Source organism: Acomys russatus, chromosome 10 (assembly GCF_903995435.1).
Source record: "Acomys russatus chromosome 10, mAcoRus1.1, whole genome shotgun sequence".
NCBI lineage: Eukaryota > Metazoa > Chordata > Mammalia > Rodentia > Muridae > Acomys > Acomys russatus.
This window is the reverse complement of record NC_067146.1, coordinates 17,645,436-17,662,973: the sequence shown is the minus strand read 5'-3', so window position 1 is coordinate 17,662,973 and position 17,538 is coordinate 17,645,436. Positions and strand designations below refer to the sequence as shown.

Here is a 17,538-nt window from a genome sequence, read left to right as displayed (position 1 = left end):
CACCAACCAGAATAACTTTAAGAAATATGACAGACCCCATATACCAAAGTCAGTTGATGAATAAAGGAAAATTGTTTCCTTGTAGAAATAATAACTGAGAATATGTATCTCACAGGATTACAAAGTTGCTCCCAAAAGGCAAATAAAAGCTCACTGATATTAGTAAGCCTATTTTACTTCCCAGTATCACATGAGAAACATCCAGCATCTAAGTAAGTTTAGGCCACGAGGTTATTATCTAAACTAATCTAGAAACTTCAGACCTTACGTAGGGCATTGGGACAGATATAGGGCATCCTCTTATACCAATTCTTAAGATTTGTTGGAATCTAGAAATATGCATGTATATTCAAACACACATCCATACAGTTGTCTCACATTTTTGTTAGCTTATTACTATGACATTTAAAAAGAAAGTAACCTATAGAGATAATTAGAGATGAAAATGTTGAATCTTAATTTCAATTAAAAAAAAAAAAAAACACCTCTCCATTAGATGATAAAACATGCCAGTACAATGTCCCAACGACCAAAGAGGAGTGGAAAGTCACAGGGCAGTGACTTCTGAACTATACTACAGTGGAGCATATAGTTCATGTGCTCCCTGGGGATAATAATGAAAACAATCAGGAACACTGGGTGCCGTGCTAGTTTTCTGGGGCCACCACAACAAAGTACATACAGAGATTTGTGCGTTAAGCAACAAAATCCCAGTTCCTGATGGTTCTGAAGACCATGAGTCTAAGATTTAAACGCTGTCTGTCGGGTAGCTCCTGAGGCCTCTCTTCCAGTGGCCATTTTCTCCTAACGCTCTGCCCTATATTCCACCTATATAGTAATCCAATATTTTTTATAGGGATACTAGCCTATGTTTTTTAAAAACAAAAGAAGAATATAATTATATATATATATATATATATATATATATATATATATATATATATATATATATATATATATATATATAACCAAATACAACCACACTTGAGGTACAAAGAATTGAGATGTCAACATAAGAATTTGGGGCTGGTGGGGGGTACAACTTCATCAGATAAGAAAGCCAGTAACAAAAAAATAAATTAATTAATTTAAAAAAAAAGAAAGCCAGTAACTACTGATAATTATAAGGCAGAACATATTAAAGATATTGGTTAATTGGAAATAACAAGTTTAATTTGTCTCTTAAACCTATATGCTTAGACAAGTTAGAGTTGTTATCAATATTCCATATTAATTCTGAAACATCTTGTTTAAACTTGTTATGCCAATATTTTCATAAATATACATGAAATAAATTAATTACTTACATTATGCAAACTAACAAAGCTCAGTTCAAAAGAAACAAATAGCATGAATAGGATTATATCTATCATGAAAGACAGATACATTTAGAATCTCAACATTTCCCACAAAGAAAACTCAAGGCCTCAGTACCCTGATTGGTAAATTAGAAACATTTTCTAAACAAAATACTAATTTTATACAGTCAAAGAATAAAGACAAAAGAATACAGAATTATCCAGTCATAGGAACTAAATAACAACATGACAATAAAAAAGGGAATAAAATAAACTGTCAAGAGGTTTAGTGGATGAAGGCATTTGCTGCCATGCCTGACAACCTGAGTTTGATTGCTGGCACCTACGTGATAGAAAGAAGAAGCTGACCGTGCAATTGTTCTCCAACCTCCTTACACACTGGAGTACACACGTGCACACACCAATGACATCTCAAAGGCAGGCCACTCTACATAGGGAGTTCCAGGACAGCCGTTTATACCCCTGTGTATATGCCTATAAATATACACATACATATGTTTATAAATATATGTATATACACCTATGTGTAATTTTATAGATTTTCCTTTGTCCCCATCTGTCTGTCACACAAAGCTCTCGCAGTACTTACGTTCTAGAGCGTTGTAAAGGAGCTCAAAGTCTTCGTTTGTTTTAGGGCTGTGCCTCCGGTAATAGTCCATTCGTATCCACTCTTCCTTTTCTGCCATCTTCCTGAGCTCTTCTTCTTCCTCCCACTGCAACCTTATTTGCTTGCGTCTTCTCAAGCTGTCTACGTAGCGTTTAGCATGCCACCGCCTGTAGTTCGTCTGTATCACTAACACCTGTGTGTAAGTCAAAAGGAAACAAAAGGAGTCCCTGGAGTGCTGGCCAGAGCATAAAGAACAGCAACAATGGTGCTTTTGAGTCAAAGACTACAACAAAACAATACTGACAGTATTTAATTCTTTCTGAGACATTATGCACAATAATGTAAAAAAAGTATGAATAATGTGCCACTATTCTTTAGCTTTGAAATTAGCAATACATGGCTATTTGTATGTGCTTAAGAGCACAGACTCTGGAGGGACAGTTAACGTAAATTGCCTTTCTGCTTTTCCTCCATGTCTGGCTTTGGGAAACTAACCATTTTCTCTACAATAGCAACAGGCATAGAAAGTGCTTGGCCCAAAGTAGTTCGATAAACATTACAGCAGCTAGGAATCTTAACTGTCTCTGGCTTAGAGTGGCTACAAGTTTGAACACATGTTTACAATACAGCCGCACTTTCTAAACACATAGCAAGGAGGTCCATATGTACATAATCAAAAACAAGTTGAGGCTCTTCCTGCTAGACCATTGTTCTATTTGGAAGCATGAATGAAGTTTTTCCTGTGTGGACCCACCCTGTGCTGACTTGCATGAGACGTAGTCTACCCAATGGTGTCTCCAATGGCTCCCTCAGCATGAGAACAGGTGACTGTGTCCGTGTCCCCTGCCCCCCCCCCCCCCCCCCCGGTTACAAGACGTTGTGAAAGATGGCCCGGAAATTAACCTTGGAGGTCAGCGGGGACCTGCTCTCTGTTCTAATCCCTGTGACCACATCAGAGTTTCCTTCGAGTACACACCAAAGAATAATTGACCATTTTAAAAGAGAAGGCCCCTCGTGTAACAATAGGAACAATGTTCTCTTGAGGAGAGAATCACTGGTCCTCGCAGCTAACAGAAGAGATCTCCGGTCGACAGCATCACTGGTTGTCTGGAAACTTCCACCAGTGTGCACTCCAGGTGCCACCCAGAGCTGCATCCAACACAGCAACAATCTCTCCAGTTAATTCTAGAGCTGAAGTCTCTGAGCCACTCTACTAACATGAAACACAACAAAACAGGACGACACCAGACAGACTTGATGTCTCTGGAGTAAAGGAAAAGACGTCAGCATGAGACAGCCAGTGTTAAAAGAAAAAATACATTTCGAAATTAAAAATAAGTAAATAGGATACGTATTTGCACCAGGGTGCTTTGGAACTTGGTAAACTCATTCGTGTTATTTCAAAAGCCTTCCCATTCTTACCTAAGCAATCTCGGCAACTCGAATAGGCCGTATGTTTTGGGAGTCTTTGGACAGCCTTGGCCAACAACTTGAAAGGGGGCTTCACATGTCTGGTACTGGGGGCTGTGTTCAGTGGTCTTTGGCTTGTGAGGGAGCACCATCAGTCCAGATTAGAAAAATTCATTAAAACTGTCTATGTGTGTTTATACACAGAATTACATGTACTGTAGTGTTTTAGGTAAATGGTTAAGATGATGACTTTTTTGTGGCTTTATCTGACATTCCTACGTTATTTCACCCATCTCCCTCCTCCTGTATTACTTCCCTCCACCTCCCCTCCTTCTTTCCCCTGTTCCATCAGATCGCTTTTATCATTATACTCCTCCTTACCCTCCTCCTACCTCCTTCTATATCTAACCTCCCCCCCCCCCTTTTTGCTATTTCCCTGTCCAGACCCACTATACCCTGCTGGTCCACACTCCGTTGCTCCTCGTTCCCATTAACTGACAATGGTACCATTTTACTCTCTTGGTTTCTGTGACTGCTACAGCCCATGTGTTCCCACCTGAAGATTTGGGGCTTGGAGCCTCCAGTGAAAGAGAACGTGTCACATGTGTCTTTCTGAGTCTGAGTTACCTCACTCAATATGATCTTTTCAAGTTGGCCTTGGTTAACAGCAAGAGGTGGGCAGCAAATCCCTATTGCTGAAGACACTATACACTCAAGAAACAGGGTCCAAAGATCCCTGAGCTGCAACTGCCCTGAATACTCTCTCCCTGAGGGCTGGCTTCCCTGGTAACAGAAGGCACCACACAAGGTTCCAAAGGAGGGAAGCAACCACCAGTCCTACCCAGATAGGATGTCTATGAGTCACACCAACAACAAGCATAGTAACACACTTGGGGTACAATAATGGCTTAGAGAAATACACAAAGAGATACTGGCATTAAACAGCTAATTTTCAGTGTTCAACCCCAGGGAATGCTATCTTACCGCATTCAACCTTCGCTGGTGGTATGCCTCTGCTGTGAAGTACTTCCCTGGTTTGAGCAGTTTATCCGTCATGTTTGATACATACACACCAATTTTGGTCATCTGAGTAGATGTTGTATTTGTGGTTTGTTGTGTCTTTTTCCTTTGAAACACTGTCTAAAATAAAACCATTGAAAATAAGCACCTTCCACACAATTTCTGCAGTAAGGAAAATCTTATAAACATCTGCAAGTGGAGAGTGCTTGTCAACATATTTACATTGGTCTTTCTTTTATTATCTTAGTGGGTGAAGTCCAGAGCGAGCACAGCCATGTCAACGACCCCAGTGCCCCAGACCTGTGAAAATGGATAGTCCTTTGCCAGGTCAGGCTCACGGAAGACAGAAGCTAACAGTGTGCATAGAAAATATCATGCACCCCTTCCTCCTCCCAGGCATGGTGGCCTGACACTGCCCTTGGAGGCCCCGTGAGACTGGCTGACTCCTTATCCAGCTATTCCTAATGCACACAGCTCCTCCTTCCACAGGAGAGTCCATACTTAATGCTACATAACAAACGTCCTGAGTTCCTGAGCCACTGGTGCATCTCTGCCAGAGCACATGACTCACCGGACGCCAGCTTCCCTGCCATGCCTTCCTTACCTGTCACCCCCAGGAAGGTCCATCCGAAAGCTGTGCAGGTTGGGTCACAATAAAGAATATTTGAGGGGGCCATACAGTATATGGTTGCTGCTCCTATAAAGTCATGCACATAAACAGGAAAATAATAATATTACCTGCGAGTCCCTACAGAACAGATTGGGGTTTTCGAGAATCTTTTTAGGTACAGTTTGTGTCCCAGCATTGTGATATTCCACTCCTGTTATTTTATGTCTAAATCCACCAAGGAATGGCTTGTGGAAGTCAGATTTTATTATCTCAACTACTACTTCCTCATAGTGATCAGTGCCTAAGGAGATGAAAACCAAGACTGAAGCAAAGTTCAACACAAGGGCACACCGACATATTTTATCTAACAGACATGAGAGGACTCACTCTTCTGTACGGTGACTGTTATGACCCTGGAGCTCTGACTCAAGCCCTCTATTCTTCTGACTGGATATTGTTTGGGATCTGTGGAAAATACCTCCATTTGGACAGTGTCTTGAGGTTTAACTCCGTATTGTTGTAGTGTCTCATTGTTCCCAACAACAAGTCCTTAAAATAAATAAAGAAAGAAAGAATGAAAGAAGGAAGGAAGGAAAGAAGGAAGGAAGGAAAATGTCAGGGTGTTTTATGACAAGGAAATGAGTGTTTCTGTTTAGCAATAGTATCTTCCTCTAAGGATTGTTGTATAAGTTAATGATGAAATAAGCAGAATATTTTGTAGAAGTACCGGCATGCTAAGGTCTCAGCATACCAACCTCTGCGATCATCACTACAATTTTCATTCGTAATCACTATACTTCAGCTTGGTTTGCACAATCAACATTTAACTGGTTATTTCAAACCAGTTAATGTTTGGAGTTCATTCACTCTAGTAAGAGTTCAAACTTTTTGTTGCATTTTATTCACTTATTTATTCAATGTGTGTGTGTGTGTGTGTGTGTGCGCGCATGTGCGTGCGCGCGTGTATGTATGTGCATGTTATGGCACAGGAGTGACAGACAGAGGACAACTTGAAGGGCCAGTTCTCTCCTCCCACCATATGGTCCCAGAAGCAGAACTCATGCTTGCATAAAGCACCTTGACCTGCTGTGCCACCTTACCACCAGCCTCCCCACATAATTTAAAAAATAACTTAGAACTAAATGTATGCTCTGGAAACTATTTGTGACATCTGTCAATAAAAAACTATTTTAATGAAAATATTAGGGTTTGTTCATATGTGCCCTATGTGAAAAGGTCAGCTGTGCTAACCTGGTAGACTACCACAGTTATAAACAAGTTATCTAATTATAGCATAAGGCTGGATAACTCAAGCAAAGATTCTCAACAACATCCACAAAATGTAACAAAATTTACATTGTGAAAATTGCCTTAATGTTTAAGAAAGCTCAGAAATGATCTTTATTTGTGTTCCATATGTTCTTCCTCATCATCCATTTTTTTGTTCAATCTTATTTCCCCTCCACCCACTCAAATCTTCTGGATGCTTTCCTAAAATCTTAATGTTTAGAGTTTATTCATTCTTGTAGGGGTTAAAAGTCCTCCATCCCCCTTGGGACTTATTCCAATAATTATCACTTTTATTGACAGAACCATCCAACAGCCACCCAGGCTCCTTCCTCTGTAATATTCAAGTCTGGGTGGCTGGTGCCCTGAAAGCATCTCCATGGCACACAGTAGCTGCCTCGTGCAATCCCTCCCTGTTAGTCTGTAAACGACTTCAGGTCAGGAATGGTGCTTGACAGTGATGAGAGTGTTCAGTTGTATCCAAAGGATCTAGAATAAAATGTATGTTTGTACAAGTCCGTTAAATGAATGAAGACATAATCACAACATAATGCTGAGATGGTAAATATTGAGATAGATTTAAAATCTTTGGTAATTTGCATGTTAAAACCAGGATAGTCTCGATAAATTCATAGGCACTCTAACTTACCTGCATGACTTATTTGCACTACATAATGTGGAATACGTAATAAGCGTGCAAAGTGCTCCTTGAGCAATCTAAGTGGGACATCGACCCTAACAGACATTGTAACTTCCTGGGCTACAGGGATGAGTACAATTTTTACTGTAAACAAAAAGAGAAAAGAGTAATTATCATCAAAGGCAGCAAGGGTCAGCAACCTATATCTAGAGGAAGGGGAAACACAACACAGGCTTTTTAAAATCACTACGTGTTTGGTATAAGTTACAATATCGGGGATGACTGAAACACCCAAAACGGCACTAGAAATTCACATGGAGTAACTAAACTGAGAGCTACTGAGTCCTGTCCGGTGAGACTGCCTCGCTCTATCTCCTTGCCCTGTTCCTTGTCATTCTTACCTTGTGCAGACTCGGCCCAAGGGCCGTCTGAGACACCGCCTGTGTGTTCCAGAGCTACCATTTCACAAAAACAAACTGCTGTTGCTGGTGTGGATTAGAAAGACCCGGGGAACCATGGGGCCATGAGAAAGGAGCTCCTCACACATCGGGCTGCATGCATCCAGCACAATTGAAATTTCTTACAGCCTTGCCCCCAGGCCAGCTTTATGCCTGCAGCCCTCTAGGAATCTCACCAGAAATACCATACGCAGAAAAAGGGCCAAGGGTGAGCCCCCTTATGTAACCCTGATGGCTTGTGATTCTGCTTTATCAGACTGTAATTCCATCCAATGCAGCTCGGAAGCCATCCTATAACCTCACTTATCAAAAGAGAGAGAAAAGGAAAAAAGTGTGTCTTAGCAACCTTTTGAGGTGTTACTTGAAAACTACAGAAAATGGTATATATGGGAATGGTAAGACAAGTAATTAGGACGCTGTCCCAGGAGTCCACGCCCTCAGGTGCAGCTTGGTTTCCCGCTGAGTGTGTCTCTCTGTCTTCTAACCTTCATGCTTAAAGCCTGTCATAAGATGCCTTTAATAAAGCCTCCAGCTCTGCAGCATCGGGGCTTGTTCTAAAACTTCTTCCTATCATGGCGGTACAGATCCTAGTTTGGCCTAAGTTGAGTGATTTCCTTAAAAAGATCAAGGGAGCCTGATTGCTGCTGAGGATGACAGTGTGGTCTCTCTCTCTCTCTCTCTCTCTCTCTCTCTCTCTCTCTCTCTCTCTCTCTCTCTCTCTCTCTCTCTCCCCCTCTCTGTCTCCTCACTGCTGATACTGTTACTGCTGTGAAATGAGAGCCCATGTTCTCTTGTCGCAGGTGGATATTCTCAAACGTCAATGGCAAAGAAGCGAAGGAGCAGCCAGCAGCTATGCAACCATTGTGTTGCTGTCCCCTGCTCTGTCGTCAAGCAATGACAATGCATACATGAGATCCACACTGTTCTCTGCATATCATTAAAACTGACCTAAGATGAAAGCCAAAATGTGTTTTCCTGATCTGTATATACAGTGTGTACCAGGCAGAAAACAACAAAACAAAAATCAATCATGGAATAAGGGAATACCAAATGCAAAGGATAATCTGGATTCCAGTTCCACACTATACCTTGCTAGCTATGTGCAATAATTCACTTATACTCAGAACCTATACCTATTTCCTCTATTTGAAACAGAGAGAGAGGGGGAGGGAGAGAGAGAGAGAGAGGAAGAAAGGCTTTTAATTGTACTTTTAAACCTTTCAATAGAATTTTAAATGAAACAAACAAACAAAACAAAAAACAAAAAACTACCCTTTGAAACAAAGAAATAAAATATCTGGTCTGCCGGGTGTGGTGGCACACGCCTTTAATCCCAGCACTTAGGAGGCAGAGGTAGGTGGATCAATGTGAGTTTGAGACCAGCCTGGTCTACAAAGTGAGTCCAGGACAGCCAAGGCTACACAGAGAGACCCTGTCTTGAAAAACAAAAAAAACAAAAACAAAAAACAAAAAATAAATACACACACACACACACACACACACACACACACACACACACACACACACACACACACACACATCTGGTCCCCTGCAGCTGGTACCTGTTGCTGAAGCTTCTCTTATTAATGTCTGCACATTCTCCTTTATCTCTTTTATTTTAGTCAGAAATGACATGGGGTCATCCTCTGTTGGATGTTTCTGTTCTTGTCCCTGAGATAGCGCAGCCGTCTCAGAGGACAAGTCCTCTGTCATGGGTCTGACGACGTATGACTTTGCAGTGGAAATGCTGCGTTCGCTCTGCCCCTCTGTGGTCCCCTCACTCTCGGTGGTGAATTCCTCCAGCATCGACTCTTCCTCTGCGGTTACATCTGACCCTTCCACTTCTAAAGGGCGCGGGATGCTGATGACTTCAGCGGCTGCTTCGCTGTTGCCCGTGGTGTCAACTTCTTTCTTATGATCAACATTCTCCTCTCTATCAGACATTTTCCTAAATTAAAACAAATAAATAAAGTTACTACATGTGTAAGTGGTTCTTCACTGGGGCTGGACAAATGGCTCTGGATTAAGAGCACTTGCTGATCATGCAGAAGACCTAGGTTTGGCTGTCCAGAACCACAGACTGGCTCACAGCAACCTGAAACTCAAGCTCCAGGGCGTCTGCTGCCCTCTTTTGGCCTTCATGAACACCAGCCACACATGCGGTGCACATAAACATACGCAGACAAAACTCTCAGACACCTAAAATATTGGTACTTATTTTTTTAATGTTTATTTTCTTACCAGCAGCAGGCATCAAAGAAGATTTCAATTTTTAAAAAGTTACAAAAAATAAAAATAACAGAGAACTTTAAAAATAGAAATGGAATATGATATTCTCTGAGGGCATTTGGGAGGGGGAAAACCCTTATTTCTTTATTATTCAATGAAGTATACTTCTTTAAGAAAGGACTTGTTAATACTTTTTGGAATAAAAAATTGATATGGCATATATACTTTGGCAATAGAAAGGATTAAATATTTCAAGCAAGCAACCAGGCAATGTCTCCTGGATAAAAATTAGACTCTGCATTAGCTCTACTCCCACAAATAGAAAGAGACCTTTCTCTGACCCCAACATAGGTATCATATCAAATGTAAGTCAAATGCAAGGCATGCTGCAAGGTAATTGAAGTCAAAGTTACGGTAACTGAGGGGATTGAGCTTGGGAAGCAGAACAGCAGCGCCTCTGTGTTTAGACCAGTGCGGTCCAGCACACCCCAGAGCCAGGCTGCAGAAGGAGCTGGCTCGGAAGTGAGTCTACCGGCAGAAGGTGGCAGCCACAGCGGAGGATGCTGCAGCCTGTGGGCTGAGTTGTTATGGCTCTCTGCTGCAGCCACAGGGAGGGCTGAATGCTCTGTCTGGGTCTTCCATTTTGAGTACAATCCTTATGAAGAAAAATATCAGTGGAGCTATCTCACTACTAGAAGACGAGCGAGTGTGCTATGTTTGTGCATGTATGTGTGTATTTGAAGTAGAAAACACAATTAGTGAAGTGAATGAATAAATATAAAGCATCCTGCTCACAGGAGCAGCCTGCCACACAGACACACCCTGGATGTCCTCTCATGCTCTTACTCACTGTGACAGATGCAAAGCTATGGCCACTGCTTAGACAGTTACGTGAGGTTTGGTTTACTGAGGTTAAAAAAAAAAAAAAAAAAAAAAAAAAAAAAAATGAAGGCTGAGAAAACCTCTTCTCCAAACAAATATAACAGGCTTCCTTTGGTTTAGCACAAAAGCATTAAGAGTGAGTGTATAGACATCCATCCAGTCTCGTTGAACTGGTATAGGTTTGGATTGAGTGTGGAAGCAGGGATTTATCTGCTGCAAGGTTGGCCCTTACACGACTCTAGAAGGAAGTGGCCAACCTTTACATGATGAAACCGAGCAGAAGGTCACCAGCGTGGCCTTCAGAAGGAATGGAGGCAGCTATCCCAGGAGCCTGGGGTTAATGTTTTGGAAAGAAAGGCGGCTTATCTACCCCACAGTCCTGAAGACTGAAGTCCAAGCAACATGGGGCCTATCTGGCAAGGACCCCCTAGCTATATCACCTCAGGTCAGACGGCACCATAACAGGTATGGTCTGGGGACCGCCAATTCTGTCCATATGAACAAGCTAATATTTCTATGCTGCACTGTATGCTACAAGGGGCCATCTCCAAAGTTACACAGTCATTTCACAATCAGAGAATGTCCTGTATTTGCAAGTCAGGCACACGGGAATGATTTAAAGTGGAGCAGGGGGTGTACGGCAGGTTTTTATTTTCCCTTAGCTAAGACAAACCATTAATTAATATCTATTTCTAACACTCCCCATATGTCTCTTAACACACTCCACTTACACATATGAACATGTGTAAACACCCACTGTAGCAAGTTTTACATGTAAATGATCAAGCACACATATTACAGTATACGCTGGAAACCCTGGGAGCTCCAGCTTAAATACTAACAGCAGCAGCCCAGCTACAATTTGAAAAGATCTTTCAAGTTAATTTTTAACTTTATAAACGTTATTACAATTTTCATAGCACAAGCTATGAAAGATGATATGAAGATAACTATCTTGTAATTCTAATTTTGTCGTGAAGATTTTTGGGCTTAAATAGATTTCATATTGAAGGTATAAAATCTAATGTCCAGCTTCACAGCTTCCATTCCAGATGCTTGTTCTAACTGCACAGAAGTCCACTGAGCTGGATAGACTTGGGGTCTGTCTAATTTTGGTTTGTAGTGTTTTATTTGCAAGTTTTTAAATTAATGTTATCAAATTATTATAATTAAATTAATATAGTTTTATGAGAACAGAATATGCTTAAAAGAAAAAATTAAGCTAATAGAATAGAAAGGGTAAAATAAACCTCATACTGTTAATACTCTAGTTTTATTTCTGTGTCAAACAATATAATTCCACAAATTGTTCAGTGATTAATTTATAATTGAAATCATCTATTTTTAAATATATAAACTTTTCTGTATATTATAAACATTGATTCAATTTTACTTGTTTTTCAGTTATTATATACTTAACATCTTAAACATTTATTTCTACCTCATTTTTCTCAATAATTGTATAGTGACTTCATTACAGAGCTAAGTGAGCCACATATGGTCTATTGTCGATCTACTGACATTTAAACTGTCTCCAATTTTATACAAGTAAAAATTAGGACTATAAAAAATATACATCATCCTTATTTTCAAGTTTAAAATATTACAAAAAAGTTCCTAGTTAGGTAAAAAGTCAAAAAAATAAAAAAATAAAAAACTTACAGCTCTCCATTAAATTCCATAAAATTGTTTTCTTAAGATTCAACGCCATATTGCAGCCTTTGATATTTTTCATCTTTGTATTGAAAAACTAAGTATCTTCATTTAATATCCCTTTGTTTATGTTATGATGTCACTGCCAATATACTTGATGTTATATTGTCTTTTACTCCAGTGAAGTTTTGGAATCTTTGGTAGTGAAATTTATGAGTCTTTGTGTTTTCGATTTTCCAAGTTTCATAGTGTGCTTAGAAACACTGTCTCACAATGTAGCATCAGAACTTACATGGACTCACACAAACATATGGAAACTAAGGCAGAGCAGGCAATACCAAGAGGAAGCCACTTTGAGGCATACAGTGCTAACACAGAACAGTGCGCACACATGTCAGCTTCACCTATACGGCACACACGTTTTGAACACTTCTGGAAGGCGAAGGGGTGGAGTGGAGATGTGAGATGGAGAAAGATGATTGCTATTCAGTTTTTCATTGTTAAAGCATGTGGTGGTTTGGATAAGAATGGCCCTTATTATAGTGAGAGTGTTAGTGTCTTTAAAAACTCGGTTCTGTCGTGTGACTATGTTTTTGTTTTAATACCAGGTATGGGATATGGGGCTGCTTCAGACTGTCCACAGCAGCAGACTATTTGCCTCGTTCTCTGCAGGGCCATGATTCTGCCAGCTGAAGACAGTTTAATTCTGGGGACTCTTGAGAGGGTATAAAAAGACCAGAGCTATGAGGGGCTTTTCCTTCTGCTGGTTCCTGCTCCTGCTGCTGATGTTGCTAATTTATCAAGTGGTTATCAGAAAAGAGATAATAAGAAATTGGACATGTCCTGACAAGACAAAAACTGGACTTGCCCCAAGGAACTCAACGCCCCTAATCAGCAGGAAGTAGTTTGAAAAGATCTCAATGCCTCCTCTAGCCTCCTGTCTCTCCTACCTGGTTTTGGGTTGTTGAAAAGGATTAAAGTGGAGAAAGGTGGTAGATACAAGAACCCAATTAAAATAGATTTTAAAAAATAGCCCAATACCCTATAGGCTCATATATTTGAATGCTTAGTCACCAAGGAATGTAACTCTTTGATAGGATTAGAAGGATTTGGAGGTGTGGTCTTGTCAGAAGTGTATCTCTGGGGGTGGGCTTTAAGGTTTCAAAAAACCCATGTCAGAAACAGTCTCTCCTCTCCTCTCTTCTCTTCTTCTCCCTTCCTCCTCCTCCTTTCTCTCTCTCTCTCTCTCTCTCTCTCTCTCTCTCTCTCTCTCTCTCTCTCTCTCTCTCTCTCTCTCTCTCTCTCTCTCTCCCCCCGTGTGTGTGTGTGTGTGTGTGTGTGTGTGCGTGTGCACGCGAGCGCGTGCGCATCAGGATATAGCACTTCCGGCTATTCCTTCAGCTGCCTGCCCATATGCCACCATACTCCCTGCCGTAATAATAATTTGCTAACTTCCGATACTGTAAGCAAGCCCCAATTAAATGCTTTCTTTTATAAAGTTGTCTTAGTCATGGTGTCTTTTCACAGCAATAGAACAGTGACTAAGATAGACTGTAAAACTATTTGGTGGAGGTGCAGACCTCTACACAGCAGCTCACTATGTACCCCAGGTTGGCCCTAAACCTGCCATCCTCCTGCCTCATCTCCTCAGTGCTAGGGGCATACATCCCCAAGAATGTGGAACTTCCCCCCCCCCCCACTTTTTTTTATATATTATCTGTTCAAATGGGTTTTAGCCTTTGGTTTAATAATAAAACTCAGTGGCTATTAAGACTGTATATAAATATATAATCTGCCCCTAAACCTCTGCTTGATTTCCTTTCTTCCCTTTAAGCCAGCTGCCTCTGGAATACTGGGAAGGCAGAGATCATGTCTTACCTTCTGTGGGATAGGCCTATGAAGCGTTTGTTAGTAGGTGAGCCGATGACTGAAGAAAAGCAGCATGCCTAGTGAGGAAACTGTAAAGGCCCTGAATTCCCTACAGACTGCAACCTGTCTCCACAGAAGGGCAGATCGGGGCACCCTCCTCTCCTCTAGCGTTACAGTTACCATGATCAGCACCCAGGAAGTGGGGTTAGGTAAACCTCCCATCTTGACCCTATTGATTCAAGATACCAAATCAGTGGGGAGGGATTAACTAGAGAAGGCCAGAAGAGGCGTGATGCTTTCTTTGTAAGGCTTTTGTTTTTTAATAAAGTTAAGGAGCATTATCCCCTGACCAGAGAACGAACCCTGCGCCCAAGCGAGATCGGCACCCCTGCAGAGTCTAGCACACCAGAGTCACCCCCACTTAGAAACAGCAGCCATATAGAAGAGGGCTGCCAAAAGTGTCCTCTTACCTGAAAAAGAAACACAGCTACTACAGACCAAGAGGTTTCTCCAGTCCTGGGAGGCAGCTCCTTTCTGCTTAGATGTTCTGTTGCTGGCCGTATCCTAGCAACTGGCAGCTTCATCCGCCAGGGCACCAGCCCCGCGCAGTTGCAAAGGAACCAGCCAACAATGGCAGAAGCCAAGGAGCCAGAAGTGAAGATAGCTAGCTGCCAGGAACGTAGACTTTAAGATTATTCAAAGTTAACCTCTCTCTGGGAGCTCTCTCACTTCTGAGAAGGCAGTCCGTAAGCAGTCTAAGCTTACGGGTTATTTTCTTTAAAAACGCAAATGTGAACCCTGGAAGCACACTGGTCTGTAGCAGTGTCTATCTACTCGCTTTTGTCCCAGTCAGACCTTTGCTCTAGCTTCCTAGCAGGCAGCGAGAAGAGGAAGAGAACTATTAACTCCATTTATAAATCAGGAGAAGCAAAGCTTTTGTTTTTCTGTCATGAAAAATCTTTAAAGCTTTACATCAGTTTTGGAGAAAGGATCAAATATGTTCCCTGCACAAATTTCATGTGGTTATCTCACAACAGCAGCAAATGTTAGTTAAATATCGTTATTAAGCACCTTGTCTGTATTTTGAACAGTCAGTGCAACAATTCTACTGAAGGACTGCTATTAGCATTTTTGTACTACTGAGAAAAATAAAGCAAAGACGTAATGAGAGAGCCAAGGATTAAACCCAGTCTGACTCGAGAGCCAGATTTTAAACCTTTATTGTGTGATACTATATTTAACATCCTTTGATATTTAAAGATATTGATGAAATTAAAAACTTGTTATACAGTCGGCTTCCCTCATTCGTGACAGTCACCGTCATCTTTATACTTTGCTGCTACAATTCCACTCTCACTTCTGCAGTAGTACTCACTGTCCCACCCCGTCACCTTCAAAGGGTCATCATTCACTGGCTACAATTCCACTCTCACTTCTGCAGTAGCACTCACTGTCCCACCCCGTCACCTTCAAAGGGTCATCATTCACTGGCTACAATTCCACTCTCACTTCTGCAGTAGTACTCACTGCCCCACCCCGTAGTCACCTTCAAAGGGTCATCATCTTTCACCGTCCTCTTACAGGGGCAGTGTGAAAACATGAGGGTTAGAAATAGAGGCCAAAAATGGCACAAAAATGGGCGGCAGACGGGTTTGTGTCCTTTCCACTGTTAAGTGCAGCCTAACATTCACTGCCTGTTTTAATAACTTACTGATAATGTGGCATGAACTTCGCTTTATATGCTCAATTTTACAACAGTCTTAGAATGTGCTTTTCTTAGGTGGTCTATGTAACTTGAATAAGTTACTAACACAGCAAACACACACACACACTTTCTCACAAACACATAAACGTGTTTGGCTATATAAGTGTCAATGTCCCTCGAATGAAAACAGCAATAGAAAAAATATTATTACATTACAAGATAAAAAGTGCTGTACTATTTACCCTCAATCTGTGCACTTGCTGAGGTCTTTATTTTTTCAAAGTGACTCATCTGTCTTACCATCTTGGCATTTACTATATGCTATTTCTTTTAATGTGCTTCCACTTTTACAAAGACACCACCTAGTGGCTTTATGAAATCAAGCATTTCAAAGTAACTCCACCTGGAAATGGGTAAGAGTAGAAATGTTATTAGATAATTATTTAAACACTAAGGACCTGAAATTTGTTTGGAAATTATCTCTGGATTAAATCTGCAAAATTTGTGAACTTGTGAAGGCCCATTTCACTTTCCTAAAAGTTTTGAGATGTGTCAGATGTTTGATATTTAAAATTTCAATCAATTTTGAAAGGTCCTGTGGACACATACATATTCAATCCCAAATCAAATACATCGACATTGTGTGACAAAACCATTTACTCGTATTAAAGTGGGATATAGACCACAATAGCCTTATATCAATTTAGGTTGGGTTTATTTACAAATGAGCTATGGAAAACTTCCTATTCCAGATTTTTTTTTTTTAATGTTTAAGTCATTCTTAATGACTGAATGAATAAATATAAAGATTATGCGAATTATGTCAACTTGGTATCAGGATATAACCTTTAATGTGTCATCTTTTCGCTGTAAACATGCATTTTCATGTTGTTTCTATATACGCTATTTCTCTTTTTTTAATAGCCAAAACATTATGGATGTAACATTAATATAATTCCTGATTGTTTCATCGTTCTTCTTGCTGAATGTAGTTTATTTTATATGTGTAATGATATTCCAGATGTTTTTAAAACTTTTAAAAAATCTTTATCTTTAAAAACTTTTATCTTTAAAAAACATTTAAAATCTTTAAAAAAAAAAAAAGATTTGCAGGCCTATTTTTACCCTAAAGAAAAGGAATCCATTCTCAAAGAGTGAAATGTGACATTCTATAAAGAAGTAGTGTAACTTTAACTCTAAGAAAACTACAAGGTACACACACACACACACACACACAAACCCAAAAAACAAAAAACTGAGAATCAGGCTAGAGAGATGGGTCAGAGATTAGGAGCACTGTCTGCTCTTCCAGAGGTCCTGAGTTTAATTCTCAATAACCAAATGGTGGCTCATGACCATCTGTAATGAGATCTGGTGCCCTCTTCTAGTGTGCGCAGGCACACATGCAGGCAGAACACTATGTACTATAATCCTAAAATGCATCTTGTAATTTACATATACAGAAATTAATGTCATTAATTTAGATATGCCACATTTGAAGACTGCTATGAAAATTAATCAGCAATGCGGGGAACATATGGCACTTTCAAAACCTACTTTTAACTTTGTCTTTCTTCATGTGATCTGCTATGGTCACATTCTGCACAGCCATGTTCATGGAAGAATGTTCTGGTAGCAGTGACTCAGCCTGTGTCCTTGGAAGAACTCTTACGAGCACTCTGTGTCAATTCTTCCCACATGTAGTATGAATCAACACGAAATTGGCACTAGGAACCTGGAGAAAGAGGTCTGTAGAATACTTACCTTGCAAGAACCAGGTGACTCCCAGGAGCCATGTTTACAGAACAAAAGAAGCCAGGGTTGCTGGCACGTGCTTGGAACCTTTCTA

General features: G+C 40.6%; 1 protein-coding gene across 1 annotated transcript in view; it reads right to left on the bottom strand.

Annotated features, from left to right (window-relative positions):
• The window catches only part of Iqub (IQ motif and ubiquitin domain containing), a 38,609-nt gene extending 29,232 nt beyond the window's left edge, over nucleotides 1–9,377 (bottom strand). The window contains exons 1-6 of the mRNA XM_051151859.1: nucleotides 8,914–9,377; nucleotides 6,903–7,037; nucleotides 5,354–5,515; nucleotides 5,095–5,267; nucleotides 4,321–4,476; nucleotides 1,909–2,119 (exon numbers count right to left, since the gene is read on the bottom strand). Of these exons, the coding sequence (XP_051007816.1) occupies nucleotides 1,909–2,119; nucleotides 4,321–4,476; nucleotides 5,095–5,267; nucleotides 5,354–5,515; nucleotides 6,903–7,037; nucleotides 8,914–9,295 (1,219 nt within the window). The 5' untranslated portion in view covers nucleotides 9,296–9,377. The remainder of the gene's footprint in view (nucleotides 1–1,908; nucleotides 2,120–4,320; nucleotides 4,477–5,094; nucleotides 5,268–5,353; nucleotides 5,516–6,902; nucleotides 7,038–8,913) is intronic.
• Between the last annotated feature and the right edge of the window lie 8,161 nt (nucleotides 9,378–17,538).